This window comes from Castor canadensis, chromosome 13 (genome assembly GCF_047511655.1).
Source record: "Castor canadensis chromosome 13, mCasCan1.hap1v2, whole genome shotgun sequence".
In the NCBI taxonomy this organism is placed as follows: domain Eukaryota; kingdom Metazoa; phylum Chordata; class Mammalia; order Rodentia; family Castoridae; genus Castor; species Castor canadensis.
Genome location: NC_133398.1, coordinates 18952835 through 18979241, shown reverse-complemented (window position 1 = coordinate 18979241; position 26407 = coordinate 18952835). Strand labels below are relative to the sequence as shown.

The 26407-nt window shown below is 38.2% G+C and overlaps 1 protein-coding gene across 1 annotated transcript in view; it reads left to right on the top strand.

Moving 5' to 3' along the window:
• Pappa (pappalysin 1) overlaps positions 1-26407 on the top strand; it is a 234280-nt gene that overhangs the window by 89906 nt on the left and 117967 nt on the right. The window contains exons 8-9 of the mRNA XM_074051163.1: positions 16791-16919; positions 22378-22469. Coding sequence (XP_073907264.1) covers positions 16791-16919; positions 22378-22469 — 221 coding nt within the window. The remainder of the gene's footprint in view (positions 1-16790; positions 16920-22377; positions 22470-26407) is intronic.

Genomic DNA, 26407 nt, shown 5'->3' with positions numbered 1-26407 from the left:
TATCCTGGGGTTACTTCTTTGTTATTTTCTCTTCACCCTGGAGGTAGGTAGGATGGACTGTACTTGGCTGTGTTGCTCTCCAATTCCTTATTTAAAAGAATAGATAAAGAGGAAAGAGAAAGAAAATAACAGCTGTCAGAACAATTACAGATGTGAGAAGATGGAGGAATTTATTTCACACTGGGCATTGGTAAGAAAAGTGGACAAAATCCATTTATTATGTGCTTGGAGACACTGAGCATCATGAGGGTGGGTCTTGGTGGCTTTATGTTGTGTCTTCTGAAACCAGGACCTCAGACATCACTTTAGAGATGCTGAATTTGGAATCAAGAGAGTTGACTCACAGACAAGCATGCAACTGCCTTGCTGTGTGACCCTGACCAGTCCTCTTCAAATGTTGAGCCTACACTCTGTCACCCGGACAGAATGGGTAGGATTCCTATCCATGTAGTCTCACAGAGGGTGGCAGAAAAACTAATAAGAAAATAGACTCCTAAGAACATGATGGAATCTGAGGAACTGTAAAGACTTAAATGTCCATGATTCTTCCTATGTTTGTTTTTCATTAGGCCTGCTGTTGACCAGCACCACACTGAAGAGTGTGTAGGAGAGGCAGATACTGACATGCACAGACACATGGACAAAGCAGTTTCTCATAAACTGCTCAGAGTTTGACTAGAAGAAAGAAAAGGTTAATTGTACTTTAATCTCAGAGAGAGAGAAAGAGAGACAGAGAGAGAGAGAAAGAGAGAGAAAAACAACATGTACTGGCCCCTATATCAAGATATCTGGATTCCAGTATTGCTCTCCTGAAATTTTGCTGTGTCTCTGGTTGATTGGTTCCCCAATCTATGGGTCCAAGTTCCCATTATATAATTGAAAGTGCAGGTAAATGACCCTGAAGGTCATTGATAGCTCTGGCATCCTTTTCAGAGTGCCCTTGAGCTCTCAGCTGCATTGAGTTCATCTAAGTCAGTAGAGATGAAGACTACAGGTTGCTTTGTTAGGGCAACTCGACTTAGAGCTTAGGAACTGGCCATATAGCTCTAAAGAAGATTTCTGGATACAATTAAACTCTCAAGGCATCTCCTAGACTTGTCCTTTCTCTCAGGGCTTTAAAACTCTCTCTTTGAGGTGAGTTCAAAATGTTTTGGTACTTTTTTTTCTCAATGGCATTTTTGGCTTGACAGTAGGATACTAGTGGTGGAGACTAGATAGTATTTGCCTCATTTTTCTCTATCCTTAGCTTCTAGTGCACAGCCAGACATCAAATAGGTGGTGGATAAATGCAGGCGTGCATATGGGGATGAATGAATACAACCCGTTCTGCATCAACAAGAGGTTAGAAATCCATAATATAAGTAGCATATGGTGTATTGGAACTCTTTCTTTTAAATTCTAAGGTGAATTAGATACTAGAGGGTAAAATGACAAGTAAGAATGCCTTACAGCTTGGTCCTTTGTCCTCTCCTCAGTTCTCTTATCCTTGAAGTCAGGGGATTGGGTCAAAAGGTACAATTCAGTCTTTCATTCAATAGGCACATATTTAGCACTGTCTTTCTTACAGGCCCTGTACAAACTAGTGGCAATAATGGATAGTACCAGCCTTCTAGATCTTAATATAGTTAATGTCAAAAGTGGACAGAAGAACATGTGATGATGAAACAGAGTGAAAGGTGAAAGGTGTTATGTCAAGGGAGCACATGAGGTAGAAGGTCCTCCCTCAGCTTAAAGGGTCAGTGGAAAGCACTTGAAAGAGATGGCATCTAAGCGAAGGTCAGAAAGGTTTAGCCAGAAAAAGGGAGGTAAGAATTCCTGCCCATGGTGGTGGAGGGTGAAATTTGAAAGAAATGTTTCAACAAAAAGAACAGAGAGTTTGAGAGGGAGCAGATCACAATGGCCCAGGAGTTCATCTTGGGGTTTGAGGAAAGTTATTGAGGGATGTTACGTGGTATAAAATCCTGTTTAGGATTGGTTTTAGACTACGTGTGGATATCCAGGTAGAAGCCAGAATGGGAACATAGATCATAAATCATAAGAGAGGTAAAAACAGTACCAAACTGAAATAGGATGTGGTGACTTAGGTCTGGGGTAGTTGTTTTGGGAATGGAGAGAACTGGATGGAGCTGGGTAACATGACTAGGATAGAAGCCCTCGATGGCCAGTCAGGAAGAGGCAGGTGAGTAGATCATGGAAGATGCCCATGTTACTGGCATCAGTGAAACGGAATGAATGCGAACATACAGCCACACTTGGGTTAGGATGACAGAGGAGTTCTGTCCCATGTAGAAATACAGGAGCAACTGAGGTAAAAAATAATGCATCACTGTGTACATGTGTGTACATGTGTATGAGTGCTTGTTGGGGGCACAAGTTGAGACTGGACAAGCAGGACCTGTGAGACCACCAGTTTTCATCACCCACTGACTATCAAAGTGTAGTTCAATATTCCCAAAAGGTCCCTTGGGGAGGCAGCAGGGTTAATCTACCGAAGCACTAATACCTATAATGTTACAAGGCTCAGGCTTTGTTTTCTACCAGGGATTAATCATTCACTCATGCGCTTTAATACAAGCCAGACACCACCTCATTGTGCCTCATGCAAAACAGTGCCAGTCCTACTTGCATGCTGTGTTGGCATTCACATTCCTGTTGTCAGAATGGGACGTAGTTTTCTTTTTGCCCCAGCTTCAATACCCTATTAACTGAAAAGTTTGGTAGCTTCCATCCAAGTACGTTTGTCAAAAATGCCAGGAACCTAGAGTATATAAAAGCTTCTGGTTTGGGGGCTTTGTATGTTGATTTTTGTATCCTGCTATGCTGAACTCTGCCATTAACTTGTTATATGACTTGGAGTGATCTAGCAAGGGGCTTTGGTATCCATCCCACAAAGAGAAACTTGGAGGAAGTGATATTCAAAGTCCAAAGCCCTGATAGCCACATTTTTTGTGTGTCCTTCCTAAACAAAGCTCTTTGTAAACAAAATTTTTAAACAGAGAATTCTGAGATGCTCAAATCTCATACCATCTCTGAATTAGACTTAAAAGTCCTCAGAAGGAACAGTGAATATCATCGAAATGAGTACTGACACTTTACAAATGAAGGAATCGAAGTCAGAATGGGAAACCCACTTCTTCAGAGCCACACAGTCTTTGGATGGAAGAACAGAAAGTAAAGTAAAACACAGGGCTCCTGACTCTCAATCCAGGTGTTGCTTCCCCATCATAAGTATGCTGGAGTCTGGCCAGAACTTGGGAGTCAAATTCAAGCTCGGCTCTCTCTGATCATGAAAAAATTTCCCTTGGTTGTTCAGAGTGAAATCATAGAGAGCTGACGTAGCAAGCTCATGGCAGCTGGGTTGAGTAAGGGGGGTGGTATAGGAAATGAGAGAACATATTTGGCCACGTTCAGGATCCACGTGACCTTCCAAGAGCCCTCATTTCAAAACAAACTCAACCTTGTAGGTTCAAGTTCTCCCCCTCTTCAGAAATGTGACTTCCTGCTTCTAAGAAGCAAGGCTTACAAAAGGGCTCAGAAGACTCCATGGACATCAAATAGCTCTTACAAAATAGCGTTTTGATGAGTTAAGTGTAAATGAATCAGAAACATAAGGATTACATTTTCCCCAAGTGCACAAGGGTTTCAAAATTGAGGGGAAATGTAGCCTGCTAACTGCATGCGGGCTTTCACCAAACCCAAAGCATTCATAGGGAGGGTGGGGGCAGAGAAGAAAGAGGAGCCCAGCCCCCAAATGGTTTTAGATGTGGTGCCAAATTCAAAAATGCTGTTGGGCTCGCCCTCTGCCAGTAATAAAACTGCTGGCCACCCAGAGAGGCCACAGGGAGGAGAAAGGAGATTGCTTTCCCCACAGGCCCCTGGTCCTCAACAACTGCTCAGTGCTACTCAGTCACCAGCTGTCACTGGGTCCCTGCACTCAACTCGCTGGCCCCAACTTGGCCTCGATTTTCACACTGTGGAGAATGCCTTGTTTACCTTCAACTGTATCTGGTGTTTTGGCTCCCAGAGTCCTTGGCAACCAGGCAGCTTGTCACAAACTCTGCTCTGTAATCAAGTGACCTGTCCATCAACAGCAGAATGTTTGGGGAAGCTGTCACACATCTCCTTTGGTTCCATTCAGGAAAAACAAGAGTCTCTTGTAGATGTTTCCCCTCTCCTTTCTTTAATGCTATCCAGGTGTGCAGTTTCCCCCAAACTGGTAAATGTCCTCTCTTTAGATCTCAGCCTGACACAAATAACTGGTAAACTCTCAGGACTGTTACCTTATCCCAAGATTTGAAGCTGTGTCTCTTACATAATTTCCACATTGTCCCTCCATTCTTTCCCTTCTATTTTATTTCATTGCACCAAGAAAGTAGAAAATCATTTCAATTGGTGGTAAAAGATGATTAAAACAAAATAACAAAGGCCTTGGCTGCAAACTGTTAGTTTTATTAAATTTGCTACTGTGTTTTAAATTGGTACCAGGGCAAATCTTTGGACAATTATATCAAAGGCTGCTGGAATTAATCAGTTGCATGTATACATGTACTCCTTTCTGAGTCTTATACAGTGAGGACACCATTGTCAATATGAAAAGAATGAATTTTCCATTACCTGTGTGACAGGAATGTGCCATATTCCCATTGAGTAGGGTTCCAAATGACCAATGGATTCTCAGATTCTTGTTATCTCAGTCTTCATTTGTTGAATCCTGACCATGGACTGCAGCTCACGTTGATTACCAGAAGGAATAATTGACAGCTATTGCAAGACAAAAGGCCATTTTCCCAAAGATTCTTTCTTGGCAATGGGGACTCAGTGCCACAAGTCTACTTTTGTAAGCGGGCACTTGCATGGAGAGACTGCAGAGTACTGAGTGCCTGGGCTGGGAGAAAGGGAAAATGGTGGTGAGAGGCACCTGGGCTGCTCACATACTTGGTGTTCAGCCAGGCATGGTGGTGCATGCCTGTAATCCCAGTTACGTGAGAGCTGGAGGTAGGAGGATCACACTCTGAGTCCACCCAACAAAAAGCATGAGCCCCTACCTAAAAAACAAATTTAAGCAAAAAGCATTGGGAGTGTGGCTTAAGTGGTAGGGTACCTGGCTAGCAAAAAAAGCAAGGCCCTAAGCTCAAACCCCAGTACCAAGGGGAAAAGAAAAGAAATAGAAAGGGAAAAAAATGTCCATGTTGATTGGATATTTTGCCTAATGCTAGCACATCTAAATTCTGACTTCTACAGCAGCAAGCCTGTGTGTGTGTGGTGGGGAAGCTTGGTAAATCATTGCATATATACTCTGACTTTCTTAGAGTGGTTTTCCAGTGACTCGTGCCCCAACATCTTGCTTCAGCTACTTCAGCTACCTAGTGCACATTCTCAACTAGCTGTTGTAGTAAGACTTTACCACTTTTTGGGTCTTGCCCTAAAGTTCAGCCTGAATGACCTGTTCTTTATTTTAAATGATTTATCGATAACCTGTTTTATACTGTTCCAACAGCTCACAGAACACCGAGTTCATTATTGACATCTTCTGGCATTTTCCCCATGTGTGCTGTCTCAAACTATTAAGTCATTCAAATGATATTGGTAGAAACCTACTATGCTTCCAGGCACTGTGCTAGGAACAGAAGTACAGTGATGAAGCTATGAACGGCTTTGTGTTCTCTGTCTCTATTGTACACCAAGGTAGGCAGGCATTTAACATCTGATGGTCAAAAAGTAGGTCTCATTTTGTGCCTAGTTTGTGCGTAGTTTTAAGTATGGGGCATGAAGAACACTTGTAGATGGAAAACAACATAATTCAGGTTGTTTCCCACCTTCCTACTACTATTGGATCCTGCTCTATATCAGTGATTTTCAAACTTTACCTTCTATTTCAGCTCTATGTACTTGGCTTATCCTCCTTGCTGTCCTTGGGACTATTTGAGATCAATAATAGTATCTTCTTCATCTTTGGGTCCTCCTCATTTATTTAACTGAATAAGGAAGGTATAGTTTAGAGAACCAATTTGTCCCAAATCACAATATTAATGAGAGAACTATGTCCATTTTCCCTGGCACACAGTGCAAGGTCAACATGTCAGACTACTTTTCAAGATATCCCTCCCTAAAGAATGCTGTGTCTCAAATCCTTAACAACCATCCCACCATCACCACCACCAATAAAAAGTAAGACCAGGCCTGATATAGTAATACATGCCCATAATCCCACATACTCAGGAGCCAAAGATAGGAGGATCTCAGTTCTAGGCCAGCCCAGCACCCCTACCACCCAAAAAAAGTTAGTGAGACCTTATCTCAGAAAGCAAGCTGGAGCTGCTGGTACCTAGCTATAACCCTAGATACTTAGGAGGTAGAGGTAGGAGTAGCAGGATCTGAGGCTGGCCCTGAGATTCTGGAAGATAAAATAAAGCAAAAAAAGCTGAGGGCATGGCTCAATTGGTAGAGTGGTTGTCTAGTAAGTGCAAGGCTCTAAGTTCAAAACCCCAGTATCACCAAAAAAATAAAACCAAGACCAAAGAATCTCCTACCCTAAAACAGAAGTGTAGTTTCCCTTAAGAATTCAGAATGAGATTCATGAAATTAAAATTAAGGCATATATGGTTATTGCATATAAGAAAAACGTAAGTGTACGCAACTTTAATTTTTGAATATTAAGGAAGAAATTCTTTTAAGAAGACTAATCACAACTTTAAGGTCATCCAGCGAGGAAGGACATGTTAGTTTAAGTTTTAGTTCTCTTTCAACAAAATAGAACATGAAACATCTAGTATAGTGGCAAAACTTAGTAGATAAATTAATTTTTTAATCCTCTCTCCACCAAGAACATTTACTCTCTACCATCAAGTAGTATCTTTCTATCTTTCTCCCAAAACCAGATGTATGTACTGCTACCAAAATAGCCTTCCAAAAGCAAATATCGTGATCTCATTTCCCTGGAAAGTCAATTCTCTCCATCTCATGATGTGACTTCTCCTGACTTTTCTCCAGTCAAGCTGTGTGCGTCTTTGAGAATTCTTCTCAAACCCTTTTCCCGTCAGCCAGAGCAATGGCGATCCTCTGTTCCAATGCAGTCCCCACCCTTTGTGGACTTAGTAAAGCCATACACTTTAATGTTTTCCCTTCCTCACCAGCCTGTGAGCATCCTGATGACAGCACCGTGTTTTAATCGTGTTGTTTCTGAGAGACTGAGGATAACATGGGATGACTCTGTGAATGCTATGCATATTGATGAGGGGATACATAAATGATAGGAAAATATGCATTCAGAATTTGAAGAAAATGGTCAATGTCATAAATATAAGAAGCTAACATACAACATACAGCTACCTAGCTGGGTTTACTTGTATGCATTTCTCTTTGCAAACATTAAAGATGAAGTGACATCATAAATTTGTGATCTCATATTTATATAAAATTGTGTGTGTTTTCATACATTAAAAAAGTACACAAAATTATATTAACCAGAGTGTTTCTGATAACTCTCTCAAGATAATGAAGTTTGAGAGACTTCATTTTAAATATAAATTATTTTATACAGAATTCTAATTTGTTGTACTAAGCATGGATGGTCCTTATGGGCAGAAAAAAAATTAAGCAATTATGATAATACACTATCACTTCCCAATTCCAAAAAAAGTCAGTTCCCACTCTAAAGATATGATTGAGAGAAGGAAATATAGTTCAGTGATAGAGCACCTGCTTAGTAGGCATAAGGCCCTGTGTTCAATCCTGAGCACCAAAGAGAAATGTTAAAGCTGAACCTAATTTCCCCCACGTTTCTATAAAAATAAAATATACTTTACTCTGAGTTGTAGCTCTCTAAAAGACTGGATTCATGAAGAGGAGTTTGCTTCTCTACGAATAGTTTTCCTGTTCTATATTTGACCATTAACGTATAGCTCACTACTGTGTGCTCATCCAAGAAGTCAGCTAAATGTTATGGGAAAATCATGCTTTGAAATGATTATCTTCCTGACCTTAGGCAGACACTGATCTACACTGAGCCTTACTGAAAAAATGGAAGCAGTTTCTACCTGTTAGGTTTGTTTTTGAAATAGTGTATCAAAATGTGGTGAACTCTCTAATCTAAAAATATTGTCAATGCAAGCATCCATTTAGATATTCTATAAAAAATATAACAAGTGTAACAAGCATCCTTTAAAATGTGTGATTAAGATTAGAAAAAACAAAATTATATTGTTTGAGGCAAGATATGTAAAAAATAAAATACAGCTGAGAATGATACAGGGAAACCTCCGATCTAATGTAGTGTTGGTGTATTTTGCATAAGAAAGTGCATCAATTTTGGCAGTTGGTTGGCTTGAATATTCTTGCTTATTCCAGAAAAGGAGATTTTTTTTCCCTGCAGCTGTGCAAAGTGATGAATTGGAAGGCCTTCAAAACAAAGTTGGGATCCCTGAAAGTCCTTGTGGTTAGTGAAAGTGTGTACTACATAAAAAATAAATCTGCATGTGTTTGCTCAGCTGCCTACCTTAGTAGCATGACAACTATGAGTTACTTTCTTGGCCTAAGATCTAAATAGGTAGGACGATATATATGGATATGGATATGGATGTAGAGATAGACGTAGATGTAGACAGAGATACAGACATAGACATAGATATGGATATAGATAAATAATCACTGTCATATAACTCATGAATATCTGAAGATTGAGCTTATACTACTCAGCATGGTCTGAGAAGACTTGAGCAGAGAAATAAACTGGAAATAATGGACTGTTCCAGTATAGTGATGTTCCAAGGGTACCTAGAAGCATCAAGCCACTATGGGAGGATACAGCCTTGACCTGGGGCCATATGTTTCCCATAGATTAAAATCCCCTGAGCATGAGTTCACCTGTCAAAATTCAAAACACACACTCAAAAAACAAGATTCAGCAGCAAACAACATCAGTTTCTTAATTAAATTTTATTTTCCTAACAAGTGTGCATATTAGTATTTTATGATAAACAAGATGGGCAAAGAAGGAGACAATAGTCAAAGAAATTCAATAAATCCAAATGAAGTCAGGAAAGGAGGAAAAGAAAAAAGAAAGGCAACTGAAAAGCACATAGAAGATTGGAGAAATAAATCCAACACAACAGTCATTACACTAATCAGATTCAAGTTAAATGTATGAAGATGGATATTCTCAAGTTGGATTTTACTAAAGAATGGTTTGCTGAAAGGTTAAAGGTAAAGGCTTGGAAAATATTTACCAGGTAAATACTAAATAAGCTAATGTTATTTTCAGAATATATTCCTAATAAAATTTTGTCATGATTTTTATGAAGAATGCTTTAAAACTTCACTGAAACACATAAATAATATTTATATAAAAAGGTAAGCTATGTGTCTCAATGGTAGGATATAGTATCATTAAGATAACATTTCTCCTCAAATATGTGATTGTATTTAATGAAATTGGAATTAAAATCCCTATAGACATTTAAAAAATGAAACTGACAACACATGAAAGAGCAAAAGGCTCTTTTGAAGGAGAAAACCAAATATAGAATGAACTCATAGCATAAATCAAGACTTTTATATAAATACAGGAATTAGGGTTGACTTCTACTGATAAGATTATAGAAAAAAATAGATCCAAGAAGCAAAATAACCCCCAATTTCACATAGAAACTGAAATTATATATGATAAAGACAGTATTACAATTCAGTAGAGAAAGGAATAGCTGTTATCCTAAAAGGATAAGACAAATAGTTCATCCATATTGGGGGCAAGGCAGTCCTTTTTACATTTTTTAAAAAGTTATATTGTAAATGATTGAATCATATATACTGAAATATATTAACTATTCTCATTACAAAGAAATACAAGAGACCATTTTATAACCTTAGAGTAAAGAAACATTTATTTCACAGCACATGAAAAGCACAAATGATGAAGGAAACAATTTAAAGTTTCTACTCATCAAAACAGCATAAACAGAGTGAAAAATAGGTGTAAGATTTAGAAATGGGATTTGCAAAGTTGTCAGTCACAAGTAATTGCTCACTAGTATATTTAAACCCACTATATATTAGTACAGAAATGCCACTTAAAATAGGCAAAAGGGACATAGATACGAATACATATAGTCAACAGGTATGTGAAAAGATACTCAGATTTATCAATCAAGCAAAGACAAAATATTACAGTTGTTAAATGTAATTTTAATAATCACATGTTGACAAGAAATTAAATATTTGGCAGAATTAAATATTGACAAAAATCTAAAGCAATGCAATTCTGTTGGTAGGCATGTTAACTGGCCCAGCTGTTTGGGAGAATATTTCAGCATTATCTAATGAAGTTGAAAGTGCAATCACTCTCAACCTAACAATACCATTTTCCCTGTATTTGCTTTGTATGTGGAGGAACATCAACACAAGTGTTTATAGGAACATTAGTATAAATAACAAACAAAAAGATTAAATACTAATAATAGCAATAATGAAAGAACCAATAAGGTGCCTATCAAGAAATAAATGTCCACTTACAGTGTGATATGTCATATAGTAAAATTCTTATGTCTAAGAATGAATAAGCTAAATGTACTTTTACCATTATGTGTAATCTAGAAACAATGCTGGTGAGAAAAAAAACAGCTGCATAATTAGAAGTGTAATATTAATACATGTATGGAAATTTGAATATGAAGAACAATACATATGTACAGAATGTGCAAAAATGTACCTGTGAGGAAAATAAGATACAAGAAGGGTACATAGATGCATTCAAACTTTATCAGTTTATTCTTTTTATTTCTATCCTACCAAAAATTAAAAAGATATGAAGAAAATATGTCTCAACGCTATAATCTGACAAAGCTGTGGAGGAAGTCTGTGAACATTGTCGCAGTGTTCTCTGTACTTTTCTATATAATTGAAATCTTTTCTAATTAAAACAATTATAATAGTATCTATAAAGTCTTTGGCACATCATCTCAGGCTCAAAAAGTGATTGTTTCCTCCTTTCCCCACTCTTGGCTACAAGTTGGTATCCAAAGTACCCAGGCATTGCCCTCTGATTTTTAGCCCCAGGGTGGACTGGAATACTTGGGCTCTTCCTGAGCCAATAGCATCCTGGGTGGTCTCACCATTTTGTCTTCTAGCTCAGTCTGGGTGGTAGGTTCTGACCTACACCCATTCCTAATGCAGAATTTTAGCTACACCAGGCAACTCCTAGCCTTTAGAAAAGCTCAATACAGAAAAATACAAGACTACATCCTCATTAAACTATATCTAGGGATTGCAGAACTGAGGATCACACCCTTCCCAAATTCCCATTTCATGAAGAACTGGACACTTAAAGTGAACAAATGGCTTGTCCACAGACAGTAGGTCAATGGTAGTATTAAAGGAGAAATTATGCCTCCTGAATTCCAGCTCTTTCCACCTGGGAAAACTCTTTTTTGTTCAAAATTAGGTGTTTTGCTTTCTAGTCTGTTGGGTTTTTTCCAGTTTATACTAGCTGGAAGCTTCCATGCCTGGAAAACACTCTTAGGAAAAAATTAAACAGAATTGATTCAAGTCTGCCAATAACAAAAGTGAAGTTACAATAGGCAGGTAGCTTAATCTTCCTACATGTTAGTTTTTTCATCTGAAAAGAGAGATAATAATATTCATTACTCAAGGGAATGTTGTTTTTATTGAAATTTTATGTACAATGAATGAAGCACTGTTGCTGGCATGTGATAGACAACAAATTGAAGCTATGATTATAATTATTATTCCAGAAGGTGGTGTTTTAAGAAATACAACACAGTTTAATAATAGAGTCTATTTTGAAGGATATACCATGAAAAATGAATGTTCTGATATGGAGACAATAGGAGATCGATAGAGAGTAATCAAGGAGTAAAAAGAAGACTTCCTGGAAAAAAAATGAGATGTTTCCACAGTGCAGTGAGTTTCTCTCTCCTTTTTCTCCTGTAATACTTCGTATTGTTCATTTTTAGATCTTTATGGAGGTCTGAGACAAGATTCATATGTCTTAATTAAAAGACACAAAAACAGAACAAAGAAGTGGAGTGATTTACGAATGGATTTTAAATAGGTTTTAATTGAACCATCAGGATATTAACTATATACAAATAATTTTTATATATGCATTTTAAACTGTATATTTAAACTTAAAACACAAGAGTGCTTACTTATATCTATATATATATATATAATATTTTGGGGGGTCAGTACTGAGGTTTCAACTCAGGACTTCTTGCTAGGCTGTCACTTTACTGCTTGAGACATACTCCAGACTCACCTCATATATTTTTAAAATGCATAAAATGATTGCATAATATGAAACTAAATTTTAGCATATAACTATGCTCCATATTTGACATACATTTACCATTAATATGACATTTCTGAGGAAGAATATTGAGGAAATCATATGAATGAAAAGCACCAGAATTTTAATTTCATTTTTGTTTGTTTTTGTACTGTAGCTTGAACTCAGGGTCTCTGGCTTGCTTTAAGCATTCTACCATTTGATCCATGACCTTTTGCTTTTGGTGTTTTTCTCAGATAGGGTCTCATGCTTTTGCCCAGGCCAGCTTTAGACCACAGTCTTTCCATCTCCCCCTACCATCTAGCTGGGATTACAGATATGCACTACAACACCCAGCCCAGAATTTTTGTAATTTTTAGACATTTGTGAAAGAATGATTTCTAAATATTAGAAAATTTTTTTAAATAAAGGCATACAAAGCATTCCCAAAACACTATTGTGTTTGAACACTAGCCAAACAATCAATCATATATAAATTAATTAGTTAGAAACATAAGATTAATCTAGGTATGGTTTGAGAATTGATGATTAAGTAAATACTATGATGGTTGAAGTTTCTTTAAAATAAAATGGCATTCCAAATTCTATGAAAGAAATCAAAAGTGGCCAAAATAATCACATCTCAGATGAAATGCTAAAGTTTTAGTTCTAAAGAAGGAATAAATGAGAAGTTTCAGCTTAGTAGCAAGCTCCCGTCACTGGGTTAACTGTTGGAGAGCAACCTTTGAATCTAAGAAATTCTTCTGGGGTTGGCAAGACTGGGGAAAGGAGATGCTTGATTCAGGAAGCAAGCCTGCAGCTGCCTCAGCTGTCAAGTTTGAGATGCTTGTGGCTTCAGGGTGAAGAAACGGTGATGTGGAAGCTTTTGGGCAGAGAAAATTTAGGTCCATTGCATGTGGGATATATAAGAGGTGAAAGAACCCAAGTGACAGCACAAGGCTTTCCATGTGGGTTTAGGAGCAGCTGAAAGGAGCAATGACATAATGTCTTACTTTTAGACCAACCATGAAATAGGTTCTAACCTCTACCAGCTTCTGAAAACCTAGTTCACTAATTTCTTAAGAAAAGAGCCAAATGAGTTATATAACAGAAAATTTTCAGTAGAAAACTTTTAGTAGAAAATTTTAGTAGTCCCTGTCCACTCTCTTCCTTACCTTTTTACTGAGTGACTTAAGCTTCTATTTTGCTATCCAAGATCTTAAGACATCAACCCCTGCCTCTGAAAGATGATATCAGGCATCAATGATATAGTGATGCATGAGCCAGACACATAGGTGGACAACTTGTTAAAGTTTCTCTAACATTTTCATATGCTGTATGCACTGCCAGTAGAAAGGACAACAAAAGGTGGAAGTCACTGAGAGACAAATTTATCCCAAAGTAGAGAGACAAACTTGGAATTCAAAAGTTGGAATGGATCACCTAGAAAGAGGGCAAGCTCTCTGGAACTGAGAGTTTTGTAGCCAAATGATGGGTAGAAAAGTGATTTTCCATGAAGCTGTAGCACACGTGGAAGATAATGGACCCATATTCATGAGTTTACCAACCAGCTTTAAATGTAGCCATCTTCTCTTTTACTAAATAGACCATAGCATAACTCTAGTGAATAAGAACATTGATAATAATGGGTCAACATTTATGAACTATCATAGGCAGGAAATATATGTGCTTCATATATGTTCTCAATCTGAAGGAATATTCTGTGAAGTCAGGTTTGTGATTAATTTGAAATAGGGTCAGAGAGATAAAACACCTGCTTGTGACTTCCTGGGTAAAAGTGATGAAGACAGGGAATTGTACATGTTTGCTTACCTGTTAGCTGGTATTTACTGAAGAGAAAGAGGAGCAGGGAAGGACAGGGGAGAAGGAAAACATTCACAGAGATTAGCCCACTATCTTAAATATTTCAGCCACAAATCATTTGTGACAGACACCGCAATGAAAAACAATGTGACGAAGTGCTTTTCACACTGGTATGCTTTTCTACAGAAGCACCTCTGCTGAGACCGTCATCATAGGCTTTCAGTAGACTGAAGAAAATCTCTTATTTTACTCCATAATATGACATACTATAAAGCATATTTTCACATTTTAGAACAAAATGAATGTATAATAGAATGCATGTCATATTTGTCTTATGCCTTCATGCATCCCTTGAAAATGCTGCTTTTCTCTCCCCACCCATTCCATATGTAAAAGAATGACCAGAAAAAGCACACCCTTATTAGCTAGCGGTGGATAAAATAAATAGCCAATATGCTAAAAAAAAAAATCATAAAATACATTTCTCTATCAACAAATTGGAATTCCAGAGATTTATAATGCAATCATTGTATATATAGATAACATAGCAAGATTTTTATGCATTCATCCGATTAATCTTCATTGACAGAACACTAACAGAATCTCTAGGGACTTCTGGTCTACCCCCAGTATCAGTAGCTGTGCCAGTGCTGATAAAACAAACTCCCTTTGTGAGTAATACATCCAACATTTCAGCAAGTTTGTGTTCTTCACCCGAGTCTTTACTGCTCTTAAACTCCAACTCATCATTGCATTGAAAGTCAAGAGACATTTTGTATTCATACCCCTGCACCTGTTATCTTGTTGGCCTTACCCAAACAGCCCAACCCTAACAGCAGCTGAAATAACAGATGGGCAGGAGAACTTGAGATTTTTTGACATCGTTTTTTTGTTTATGAAATCTACCTCCTTCCACTCTGGAATCTGGTAGGAATTATCTTCATTATCTTTTTGTGCTTTTCCCGTGATACTTTTTTTTAAAATTCAACGTCATAATTCTTAATGTGTTTTACATGATCTTTTATTTGCTTTGGCTTTTTGTTATTTTTTTAAAATAAACTTTTTAAAATGTTAGAACTGTTTTAGATTTACAGAAAAACTGTAAATGTAGTATGGAAAGGGGTCATATATCCTACAACCAGTTTCCGTCATTAATTTCTTTTGGCAGGGGGTAAGCAGCACTGGGGTTTGAACTCAGGGTTTCATGCTTATTAGGCAGGCAGTCTTACCACTTGAGCCATTCCACCAGCCCAATACTTTTGTATTATTAAAAAAATGAATATTTGATGCAGATGGAGATGATAATAAAAACTAACATCTACCTTTGAAAATGATCAAAAATATAATGGGTAGATTTTTGGTCATGTGGAATTGACATAAACATACATTTGCTTTGGGGATAATTGGCAGTAGCCAAGTTCATTTGGTGGTTCCTTTATGAGGACAGGTCATCGGAGGTTTTGAAGTCAGAGGAGAGATTCAATTTTGTCATGTTGAAAGTGTGACAGTAACCAGCCTTTGGATCTGCGATTCAGCACTAGACCCCATTTGCAAGGGATGTGATTATTACCACAAACCTAAAGTAGTGGTCAAAGGAGGCAGAATGCAGGATATTACTCACTAGCATATGATTCTAAGCAAGCTGCTTAACCTCGCTACGCCTCAGATTCATAGTCTATAAAATTATCATGAAAATACTAGTACTTGAGGGGTGCCCGTGGCTCACACCTGTAATCCTAGCTACTTGGGAGGCAGAGATCAGGAGGATCATGGTTTGAAGCCAGCCAGGGAAAATAGTTTGCAAGACCCTACCTTGAAAAACATTTTCACAAAAAAATAGGGTTGGTGGCATGGCTCAAGGTGAAGGCCCTGAATTTAAGCCCCAGTAGCAAAAAACAGAGAGAGAGAGAGAAAAGAAGGAAGGAAAGAAGGAAGGAAGAAAGAAAGAGAAAGAAAGAAAAAAGACACAAGTCTCCATGTATGGTTGTTTTGATTCTCAAATGAGAAAATACATGGAAAGTGCATAGCTCAGGGCCAATATTCAATTACTTGTACTATTGTTATTATCTCAGTTAAGAGTGAGACACATGGAGGAGCAAGTGGTGAAGAAGACAGAAATCACTATATATGCAGCATAAGTAAAGATCTTTCTGCGTGGGTCTTATAATGAGAGACAAAGATCAGAGAATATGATGTGGTACTTTTTCACTTCTTGCTTTTTCTTACTCTATTTTTCCTGGGTTGTTTTCTACAAAATGCTTTTCTTATGGATGCTGTCTGATACTTCTCCAGCAGGTTTGGCATAAAAGTTAAAGGTTAAAAGCCCCCAATACTCTGTATGGTTATCAGTCAATTGATTCTTGTTTTTATTGGTGCATATTTTAGTGTTATCTATTATGCTTAGCAGAGTACCTTAACCACAAGAGCCATTAAAAATCATAGAATAACTTAATGTGCATTTGATTTAAAATAAATGAACAAAACTAAGCTGGGGGTGGTGTGGCACTCAAGAGACTGAGGCAGGAGGATTCTGAGTTCAAGGCCAACCTGGGTACAAAAAACCAAAGGGTAAAAACAATGAAGAAAACTTTACTCAAAAGAATCAATTTTTCATTCTCTACCTGTCTGCCCCAACTTTGTAGTTGTATAGCCAATAGTTTTTTTTTTTTTTTTTTGCATTTTCCAGGGATCTGAAGCTTGGCAGTGTGTACCTGTACCGGGTTATCACCATTTCAGGAACTGAAGAAAGCGAGCCATCACCTGCTGCCAAATACATCCATGGAAGTGGATACTGTGGTGATGGTATTATACAGAAGTAAGTAGGTCCAACTAAGGAAAGAGAAGGATGGGATGCTAACTAGAATAAGAGATAGTCAGACTGCTTGAAGAGCATATGAGATACTCTTCAATGCATGAACTATGAGGTATCGATCACCCCCAGTAGTCTATCAATTGGTCTTCAAGGCATTTAGTGGCCTGGGAAGAAAATCAATGACTCTTCTTTTGAACCCATATGTTTCTCAAATATGTAATACAATATATGATTTAGATAATGTTACCATTATGCACTTAACTACCATTATGCCCCTGTTCTTAATTGTTTTGTATGGGCTACAATGATTCTATTAGTCTTTCCTGTCACAGCCCACATTCTGTTAACAGTACATAGTTCATTTGGGTTAAAACACTCTGACATTCTTTGCTGGTTGTTAACACTGCATATCAACAGTTTAGACAATGGGTCAAAGGCTCAGAAAAACAACAAAGCATTCTAACATACTGTAAGGTTGAAACCATGAATGGAAACCAGAGTGAATATCGACTGAATATGACTGTTATGAGGAAAATGAATCAGAGAGTATAAAGATCTAAGCTCAAAAGGAAATTACATTTAGAAAATATGAAAGTGCATGTTGAAGAAATGACTGGTAGGATTATCAACCCATTCATCCTAAGTCCTCAGGGCAAGAGGTTACCCAACTGCCCAATAGGAACAAGAAGCCATCAAGAGTTTTGATAAACTTTTTAGTTCTTTTCCTTCAAAATAAGTACAAAAATCTTTTCTGGTACAAAATTGAGAATTTTTTTTTTCCTTAGCGGTAGAAAAAAAAGCAGCAATCACTCAAAATTAACTTTCTTACTGCTAAAATTATGTTCCTTATTGCTTTTGATCTATTTTGAAGTCATACTACCACTAAGACATTTTTTAAACTATTGAGAGATTTAATGATAAACATTATGTGTGGGGATGGTGAAACAAGCTATTGGCAAAATTTCTTCATTAAATGGCACTGTTGGGTGTCACATAATGTCTGAGTAACATGAAATTGCAATTTCTTCTTCTGTGGGGGAGGGGTAGTGTAAAGCAAGCATTTTCCTCACAGTTGGATGAAGTCACTGATGTGCAGAACATGAATCAACTTACAGGTATAGTATATATATGAGGGAAGTGCTTGCTGACTATCTCTTTCTGCTTGTCACTAACACTAATGCTAGGGTGGAAGAGCAATTTAATTTGTAACTGACGATTATGTGGTACATGATGTAAACTGGAAATCTCTGTTTGGGGATGAACTAGGGAACAGCTAAGAATAGAGTAAGGATGTTACAGTTCTGCAAGTAAAAAGAGTTTACATGTGAACACCCATTCACATAGATATAGTAATTGGCCAACAATATGTTCTCTAGTCACAACTAACACTGAAAGAAACAGTGAACATTGCAATTGTTCCAATGAGGACTAGTGAGTTACATCTTTTCCACTTAACATGCAAAAAAGATAATAGTGTGTACAAGATTCTGCTCCTGCTCTCCATTGAAGTATATCAGCTATTAGTAAACAGATAGTAATTCAAGTTTTTGAAATAAAAAATGACACTTTAATACATTAAGACAATTTTATTTATTGACACAAATGCAGTTCACACACTGTCTGAATGAAGCATTTCCAAGCCCACTGTATACCCACTGGTCAAAATGCAGATTACAGCATTCAAAAGCATTCTTGTTCTTCTAATATTATGATGTGTATAAGAGTTGTGGTTTCTCCAAATTTTTAAGGTTGAGACTAATTATTTAGTAAACATAAATTTATAATAACTATATGTCCTTTTAGAGAGGAGTTATGGGTAAAAGTCTTATTTTTAACATTTTTAATTTGGCACTGATAAGGCCAGAGCAATTATTTGCCCAATTTGAAGTGACTTCCTGAAGCAGCCTCTCTAGGGTTATATATTTGGGTCCTGAATGTCTTGCATGTATAATATCAAAACAGAATATCAAGATGTTAATATTGAGGAGATAATGTAAGAATTTTTAAGTGATGAATTATGGTTCACATCAGCTGATTGCCAAGAATTTGGCTTCATGAACACAGAATGTAAAGTTCCTCACTTGTCTGAGAATGAAACCCATAATATGTTCTGTCTATTTAAGATCTACATCCAAATTCAGCATAGTAGATGGAGATAGAGTTTCCAATGCAAGAAAATTGGGATAGGGAATCCCTTCTACAGTTCTCTCCCACATTGGGACATCAGCTTCCAGCTCTTAGTGAAGCTGAGCCTGTTGGAACATTGAACAGAATATAGGAATCTCAAAGAGAAAGGGCCATAGGCTGAGCCAAATACCCAGATTATCCACAAAATACTTGCAGTTATTGCTGAAAACCCATAATTGTAACTTGGTGTCTTCTAATTTGGCACAAAGAATTTGACAAGGAAAAATAAAAATAAGAAGAACCTGTCAGTTCTGGAATCTTATTCTACAACTCTGTCATTTTGGAGCCAGATACAAATGCATTGTTAAAATACTGCAAACAGTATCATTCTTCTCACTGAGCTAAAGCTATCATCATCATCACCATTATTAAAGTAGTGTTCACAATTTAACAAAGTTTTTTTAGTATTTTTACCTGGAATCAATATTCTGCATAGATATCAAATACTTGTTAAAGTCACCTGCAAATACCAAGTATTTGTTGATGTACTTTGCAAAAAAATTGAATGCAGTTTATGGATGTTCTTTTAAGAGAAAAAAAAGGAAAGAAAGGAGGGTGTGAGGGAGGAAGGAAGAAAGGTGTGAGGGAGAGAGGAAGGGAGAAAGGAAGGAAGGAAAGGCAAATGTTAGGGAAAAGAAGGGGTGTCATCTTAGCTATAGATAAGGGAATTTACAAAAAAATATAGATAGACTCAGCATTCAAGGAGGCCTCTAATAGATAAGCACTCCGTTATAAATGATCCACAGCATCAGGTTTCCTATGTAGTGTAAAGATGAAAGCACTGGATGAGTATTATGATAATAACAGTATTTATAAACATTTTTGAGCCTTTGCCACATATGAGATGCTGTGCTACATTACTGTCTCCTTGAGTCCTCCCAACAACTATATTAGGTAGGTCCTATTATCATACTTTACAGAAAAAACAACTAATGCACAAAGAGATTAAAGTGGTTTTCTCACATTTACACACTCAGTAAGGGAGTAAAGCCAGCATATTAACTGAGTGCCTAGGTTCTCATCTGGATTTATCGTTGTGTTGCTGTGCAATATTACAACCCTACAAAACTAACAGGTAAAGAAGTGGCTGCATGCTGTCTGCTGCATCTAAGGCACTGTACCCAACACTGAAGTACTGGGATGAAGAATACAGTTACTCCCTTTAGCATCTAACAGCCTAGTATAAGGGCTCAAGTAAGAGGCAAAGGTAGTCACTTTGACAAATTCTGTGATAGATGAAGGAAGATGTCTACAAACACAGGGAATGATGGCCACCCACCCTAGCCTCAGAGGTCAAAGAAGGTTTCTCAGAACCACTCTATCCAATGATAGATCTGTCATGCCTAGAAGATATTTGTGGTGACCCTAATGTTTTGCTTAAGCCAATAGAACATACTGTTTGGGTGGTGATGGAAAGCAGCTTGGAAATATTCTTTGTGGCTTAGGGAACAAGCCCAGGTTTAAAAAAGAAAAAAAGAGTCTCTCCCCAGATAACCCATGAAATATCTAAGAAGCATAAGGTCACCAGCAATTTTCAGCCTGCAAGATTCACTGGCAGAGATTGCTGGACTGAGCTAAGAATATGAAGTTCTTTGCCCATGGGTTTGCAGACAGGAGAGAACTTGTGTGGCTCTTTGGAAATCAATGCAGTATCCTAAACCATCTTCAGAATTGATTGCCAGGCACTCTCCTGCTACTCTGACACCTCCTAAAAACAACAAACATTGCCTGGTGTTAATTGCCAGGTTAAAGGAAAAGTCTGAGGCATCTTCCATACTGTGACAGGTCCCAGGTGGCCCCCGGAAAGGAAGAGACAACTGCCACACACTCTGCAGGGACCTCCCAAGGCAAAGTGGGAATGGGAACTGTGATTCCCCCAAGCATCTACTAGATACTACACACTGTGATAGTCACTTTATGTTATATTCCATTTTTTCATCTGATTCTAAGAGGTAGGCCTAATTATCTCTATTTTAATATGTAAGAAAATGAGACTCAGCATCTGTAACATATTTTGTACATGATGGAAATATGTTTGGTATTCTCCAGTACAGTAGCAACATGTGGCTACTGAATCCTTGATATGAGGCTACTCTGAATGAGGAACGGAATTTCAATTATATTTACTTTTAGTAGTTGTATACGTAAATCATACAGATAGAAAAAGCAGAGGGAGAGGGCAAGGACTCATACAAGATTGAACAGTAAATTTGGAACATAGGGTTCTAAACTCAAGTTTTCTGTTTCTAAAAGAATGGGAACATTCCACAAAGTAACAATCCATCCAGTCTTTCAGGTTTGTTCTGCCTTCTCCTTGCTGAAGCCCAATCTGGAAAATGAGCAAAATGAGCAATGCCCATTTTCTGCCCATCCCAACCTTGCAAAATTATCCTTAGGTGATGGAAATAATTCCAAGAAAAACAAGAGGGGCATTTGTGCTTCTGAACAGCATAGTCCCACAAGCCTCTGAATTCTTGACCCCATGAAATGACACACCCAGTGGGGAAAGTAAAACTTTCCAATGAAAAGATTACTAACCTGAGGATGTGAGTGAAAACAATCTTTACTTTTAAGTGTATTGGGGAAGCAGAGAGACTGTCAATGCAGAGAGAGCTAAAAGAATAGCATTTATATTGTAGAAACTCCAAAATTTCCTTCAAATCTACCCTTTTAAAGTCAGAAATATGAAAATGGGCAGTGAGATTTTTCTAGACAACAGGAGAAAGATCTATTCATTCATTTGCTCATTTATTCATCCATTTTTTTACTCCCAACAGACTTGTTAATTTAATTGACTGGAAAATTCAAATGACTTTGAAACAGAAATTCTACTTCGGCATCAGAAACAAGGCAAATGCAAAAATATTTAATAAATCTACACCTTTTATGAACCTCTTTTTTTTTTTGGCGGGACTGGTGTTTGAACTCAGGGCTTCACATTTGCAAAACAGGTGTGCTACATACAGCTTGAGCCACACCTGCAGTCCATTTTGCTCTGGATATATTGGAGATGGGGATCTCATAAACAATTTGCCTGGGCTGGCCTCAAACCATGATTCTTCCAACCCCAGCCTCTGAAGTAACTAGTATTACAGACGTGAGCCACCAATGCTCAACTTGAACCTCATTTTGAAGATAAAGAAACAAATCTAGATAGGGAAAAAGACTGGCACACGTTTCCTGGAAGGTTCATGGCCTGTGAAGGGACTTTTCCATGTCCAGCCTCAGTTCTGAAACTGATCTGGTAAATTTCTCTTCTATATCCATTGTGCAGAGGTCAAGGTGAAGAATGTGATGACATGAATAAGATCAATGGTGATGGCTGCTCTCTCTTCTGCCAACAAGAAGTTTCCTTCAATTGCATTGGTGAGTTTGCCATATCTCTGGGCCTGGCTGATTGAACGATTACTTAACAAGAATCCTTCTGAGTGATAATTCACTCTTCTATATTAAATCCTTATTGATAGCTGCCATCAGAAGCCAATGGTGGTAAGACATGGGAACGCTGCAGAAACCATTTTGATGAGGATGGAAGGAGTGGCCACACTCATGACATTTTGCAAAGTACCTGCAATAGCATCTAGCACCAAAGCTGAAGTGACATGCAGCTGAGGGTTTCTTCACAAAACCAGTTCTGGGCTGGATCTAGAGCCTGGAATTGGGTTTCAGACACTGTTTCAAGCATTAGAAAATGAACCAATGAAAAACAAAGGATCAAAGCAATACTAAAGAACTTAGTTTCTCATACATGATTATGATGACCGGTGACTTTGTTTTGTCGCTCTTGACTTTACAGACACCATTGTTTTTCTTTGCACAAATTTTCAGGATGGCTATTACCATACATATATAAGGCTGTTACTCTTTAGAGTTGGGAAAAATCAAAAGCCAGGAACACTATGAAACATGCCCAGAATCACACAGGCCAAAAGTGATTAAAGACAGAACCAGGACTTGAACTTGATTTCGTTTGATTCTTAAATTTATACTCAGCCCATTTTGCTACACAGTCTCTAGCCAAGATCCAGGAAATGTCAGTGTCCTCACTACAGACTTAGAGCTGTAAGCAGTCTCTCTGATCTGCAGAAAGAGAAATAGCAGACCAGCCTGTGTTTAGAAAGCAAACGTCCTTTTCCCACCTTTCCCAAGTCAGATGGGAAATGTGTTTTCCTCAGCCTTCTAGCAAAGTCTGGCTGATCTTGTTGTTTCAGCCCCACTTGGGAGGCCCTGACCAGCCCAGGGCTGGTAAACAGACAGGGGGTGGGGGCAGGGATGGAATTTTGAGCTGGCCCAGATGAGATCATACTTCCTTTAAGATGCAAATCGATACCTGAAGATCAAAGGTCCCCTGTCTAATCCCCTGGGCTGGAGGTGAAAACTAATCACAATTCATTTGCAAGTACAAAAGACAGAGGTGCTCTATCTGAAAAGGAAAGGGGCTGCTACAGAGGGGATGAAAAAACCTTAGTGGGAAGATTTCTCACTGAAAGGCAATTTTCTAGGGAGACTAAAGGGAAGGAGATGTCACTGCATCCTTGCATCTGTTGTGCATTACAGCGTGTTTAGACATTCATTCTCCCAGTAGATTAAGCTCAGTAACCAAGTGTCACTTGCCTTTTATTCCATTCCCAACATGCATTTATTGAGCACCTACTAACTCCCTTGTACCAAGTAGGGCTGAACACGCAGTAGAGGTGCTCTGCAAATGTTTGTGGTTGGATAAAAAGAAGACGCAAAGTAAGAAATGACAAGAGAAAGTTTCAAGCAAGGTCTTGAATTTTTAAATTGCAGAAGATTGTTTCTTTGTTTTGGGTGATTTCCAATGTGTGTTGCTGAATTCCTCATGATCCTGGACTATAACTGGACCAAACCATCACCTTTGCTGTCATGTTTGTAGCGATCAGCATCACTCCCAGACCATATTGGAAAATGTCTACCTATTTTATTTATGTGGATGTGGCATGCAGTTAAGGGTTCCTGGAAGAAGGTAGGATGTAGTGAAGGTAGGATATGGTTACCCTAAAAGAGATGGTTGAACCCTGATATCAGTGTACGATGTTGCTTTAGAACTACCCAACAAGGCACAAAACAAGAAAGATTCTTACAGCTCATTGTTCACGGAAAGGGTCTATTATCTATGCTCCCCAGCCAGAACAAGCCTACTGCCTATATTTGTAAATACAGTTTTATGGAAACACAGCAACAGCTGTTCATTTACATAGGGTCTATATGCTTTCATGCCACAAGAGTTGAGAATTTGCAACATAAAAGCCTATGGCCAAAGAATCTAACATATTCACTATCTGGCTCTGTACCTTACAAAGTATGTCAACCTCTGACCCATAGACTTGGACTATTTAGTAGTCTTGACTGTTGGCGTCTAGTGCAGAAGTAGGTGAAAATCATGATATTGTTCATCATTTCTTAGAAAAAGAACTGAATTTTAAGTATGCAGGGTGAGAACTGGGAGAATCTTCTGGAAATAGAACAGGACAATGAGTTTAGCCCCAGCTTGCCTTTCCTCTTTGAGCCTCACTTCCCCTTCTATACTTTGGCTGAAATGACTGTTTTGGATTAGATCAGTGGCTGTCAGTATTCACTGTAGTTTATGAGGAAAGAGATGAAGCCGAGGGAGTTACCAGAAAGATAAGACTTGGACTTTCATAGGTCCATTTTACAGACCTGTATTCTCTAAGGTTCTAAGTATTCTGCTGTTAATGATTGTACTTACTAAACATCTATTACATATATAACAAGCACATTTATAACATCTTATTCTTGTGACAACTCTTATGCACTGCTTTTGCAAAATAAAAAGCAGACAGAGGCATGGTGTGGTGAACTAAGGATAGAGAGTTCAGTGGTCAAGTTTGATTTGAGTTTACTATGGCAAGCTACTTGCAAAAAGATTGGTCCTGTTTGGAAGAACACTGGGAGTGAATGAGAACCATATCACTGTGAAGCAATTTAATGAAAATGGAATACAAAATTGTAAGTAGCATGGATGTAGTCCAGGGAAGGCTCTCTCTTACCCCTGAATATCCAGTGGGATTTGTGTTAGGGGAAAAAACTCGACTATGCTCTTCAACTGGCTATTTAAATCTCCACTATAGACACTCACTTGGACATAGGCATTCCAGGCAGAATAGAGTTCATCCAGATATTACAGCTCCTAGGCACTAACTCCAAGGGCAAACTCCATGCCTGAGTCTAGAAAACTTGTTTCTTATAAAAGGAATAACTGAAGAATAGACAGTGAATGCCAGGCTCAGCATTTAATAAGTCAAAAACTGGGACTGGAGTGTGGGAGGCTTTGCCAAGGTAGACATTGCTGTCATCATTACATATGTTAAGGACAGTGGTCAAGACAGTGGCCAAGAGAACAGGTTTGAGTGAGACTTACTTGGTTCACAACATGGCTTAGATGTGTGGTGTTGGCTAAGTCTTCTTTCTCATCTAGAAAACATAAAAGTCCTAAGACCTATCTGTGGAAGATACTTATCAATATTTTGGAGTACTCACTATCTGAATTCCTTTCCAAGATTTAGGGAATCATTCTCATAATGAGGCAGAGCCTAACCCTCATCAGAACACTTGAATATCCAAGCTTCTTCCAGTCACTCTATAGCTTGAGCGTGGGCACAAAGCCTGGACTTCCCCTTGCCTCCAACAGACACACCAACCCAAGACCTGGCATCAGAAGCCAGTGGTGATAATATGTGGGAATGCAGAGATCATTTTGAAGAGGATTGAGTGAGTGGCTACACTCATGACAGTTTCCAGAGTACCAGGTATAGCATCTAGTATCAAAGCTGAAGTGAAGCCAAGTAGCAGAGGCTCACACCTGTATTCCTAACTATTCAGGAAACAGAGATCAGAGGATCACAGTTTGAAGCCAGCCCAGGCAAATAGTTTGAGAGACCCATCAAAATACCCAACACACAAAAATAGGCTGGTGAAGTGGCTTAAGTGGTAGAGCACCTGTCTTGCAAGCATGAGGCCTTGAGTTCAAACCCCAATACTGCCAAACAAACAAAAAGCTGAAAGGCATAACTACTGTGGATCTCTTTATAAGACCAGTCCTGGGGCTGGGTCTTGAATCCAGAATTGGGCCTCAGAGCATGGAAGGGCCAGCTCTCCTGGCCTTCTAGAGTGTTCTCCATTAATTATCCAGTATTTTCAAATACATATATTTTTGTTTACTTTGCTCAAGTGTTCCGAAGGTGGTTTCAGTTGGTTATTACTTAGATCCTAACTGAAAGTTAATGTTGTAAGATACTGTGAAGTTTATCCCCTTTCCTGGC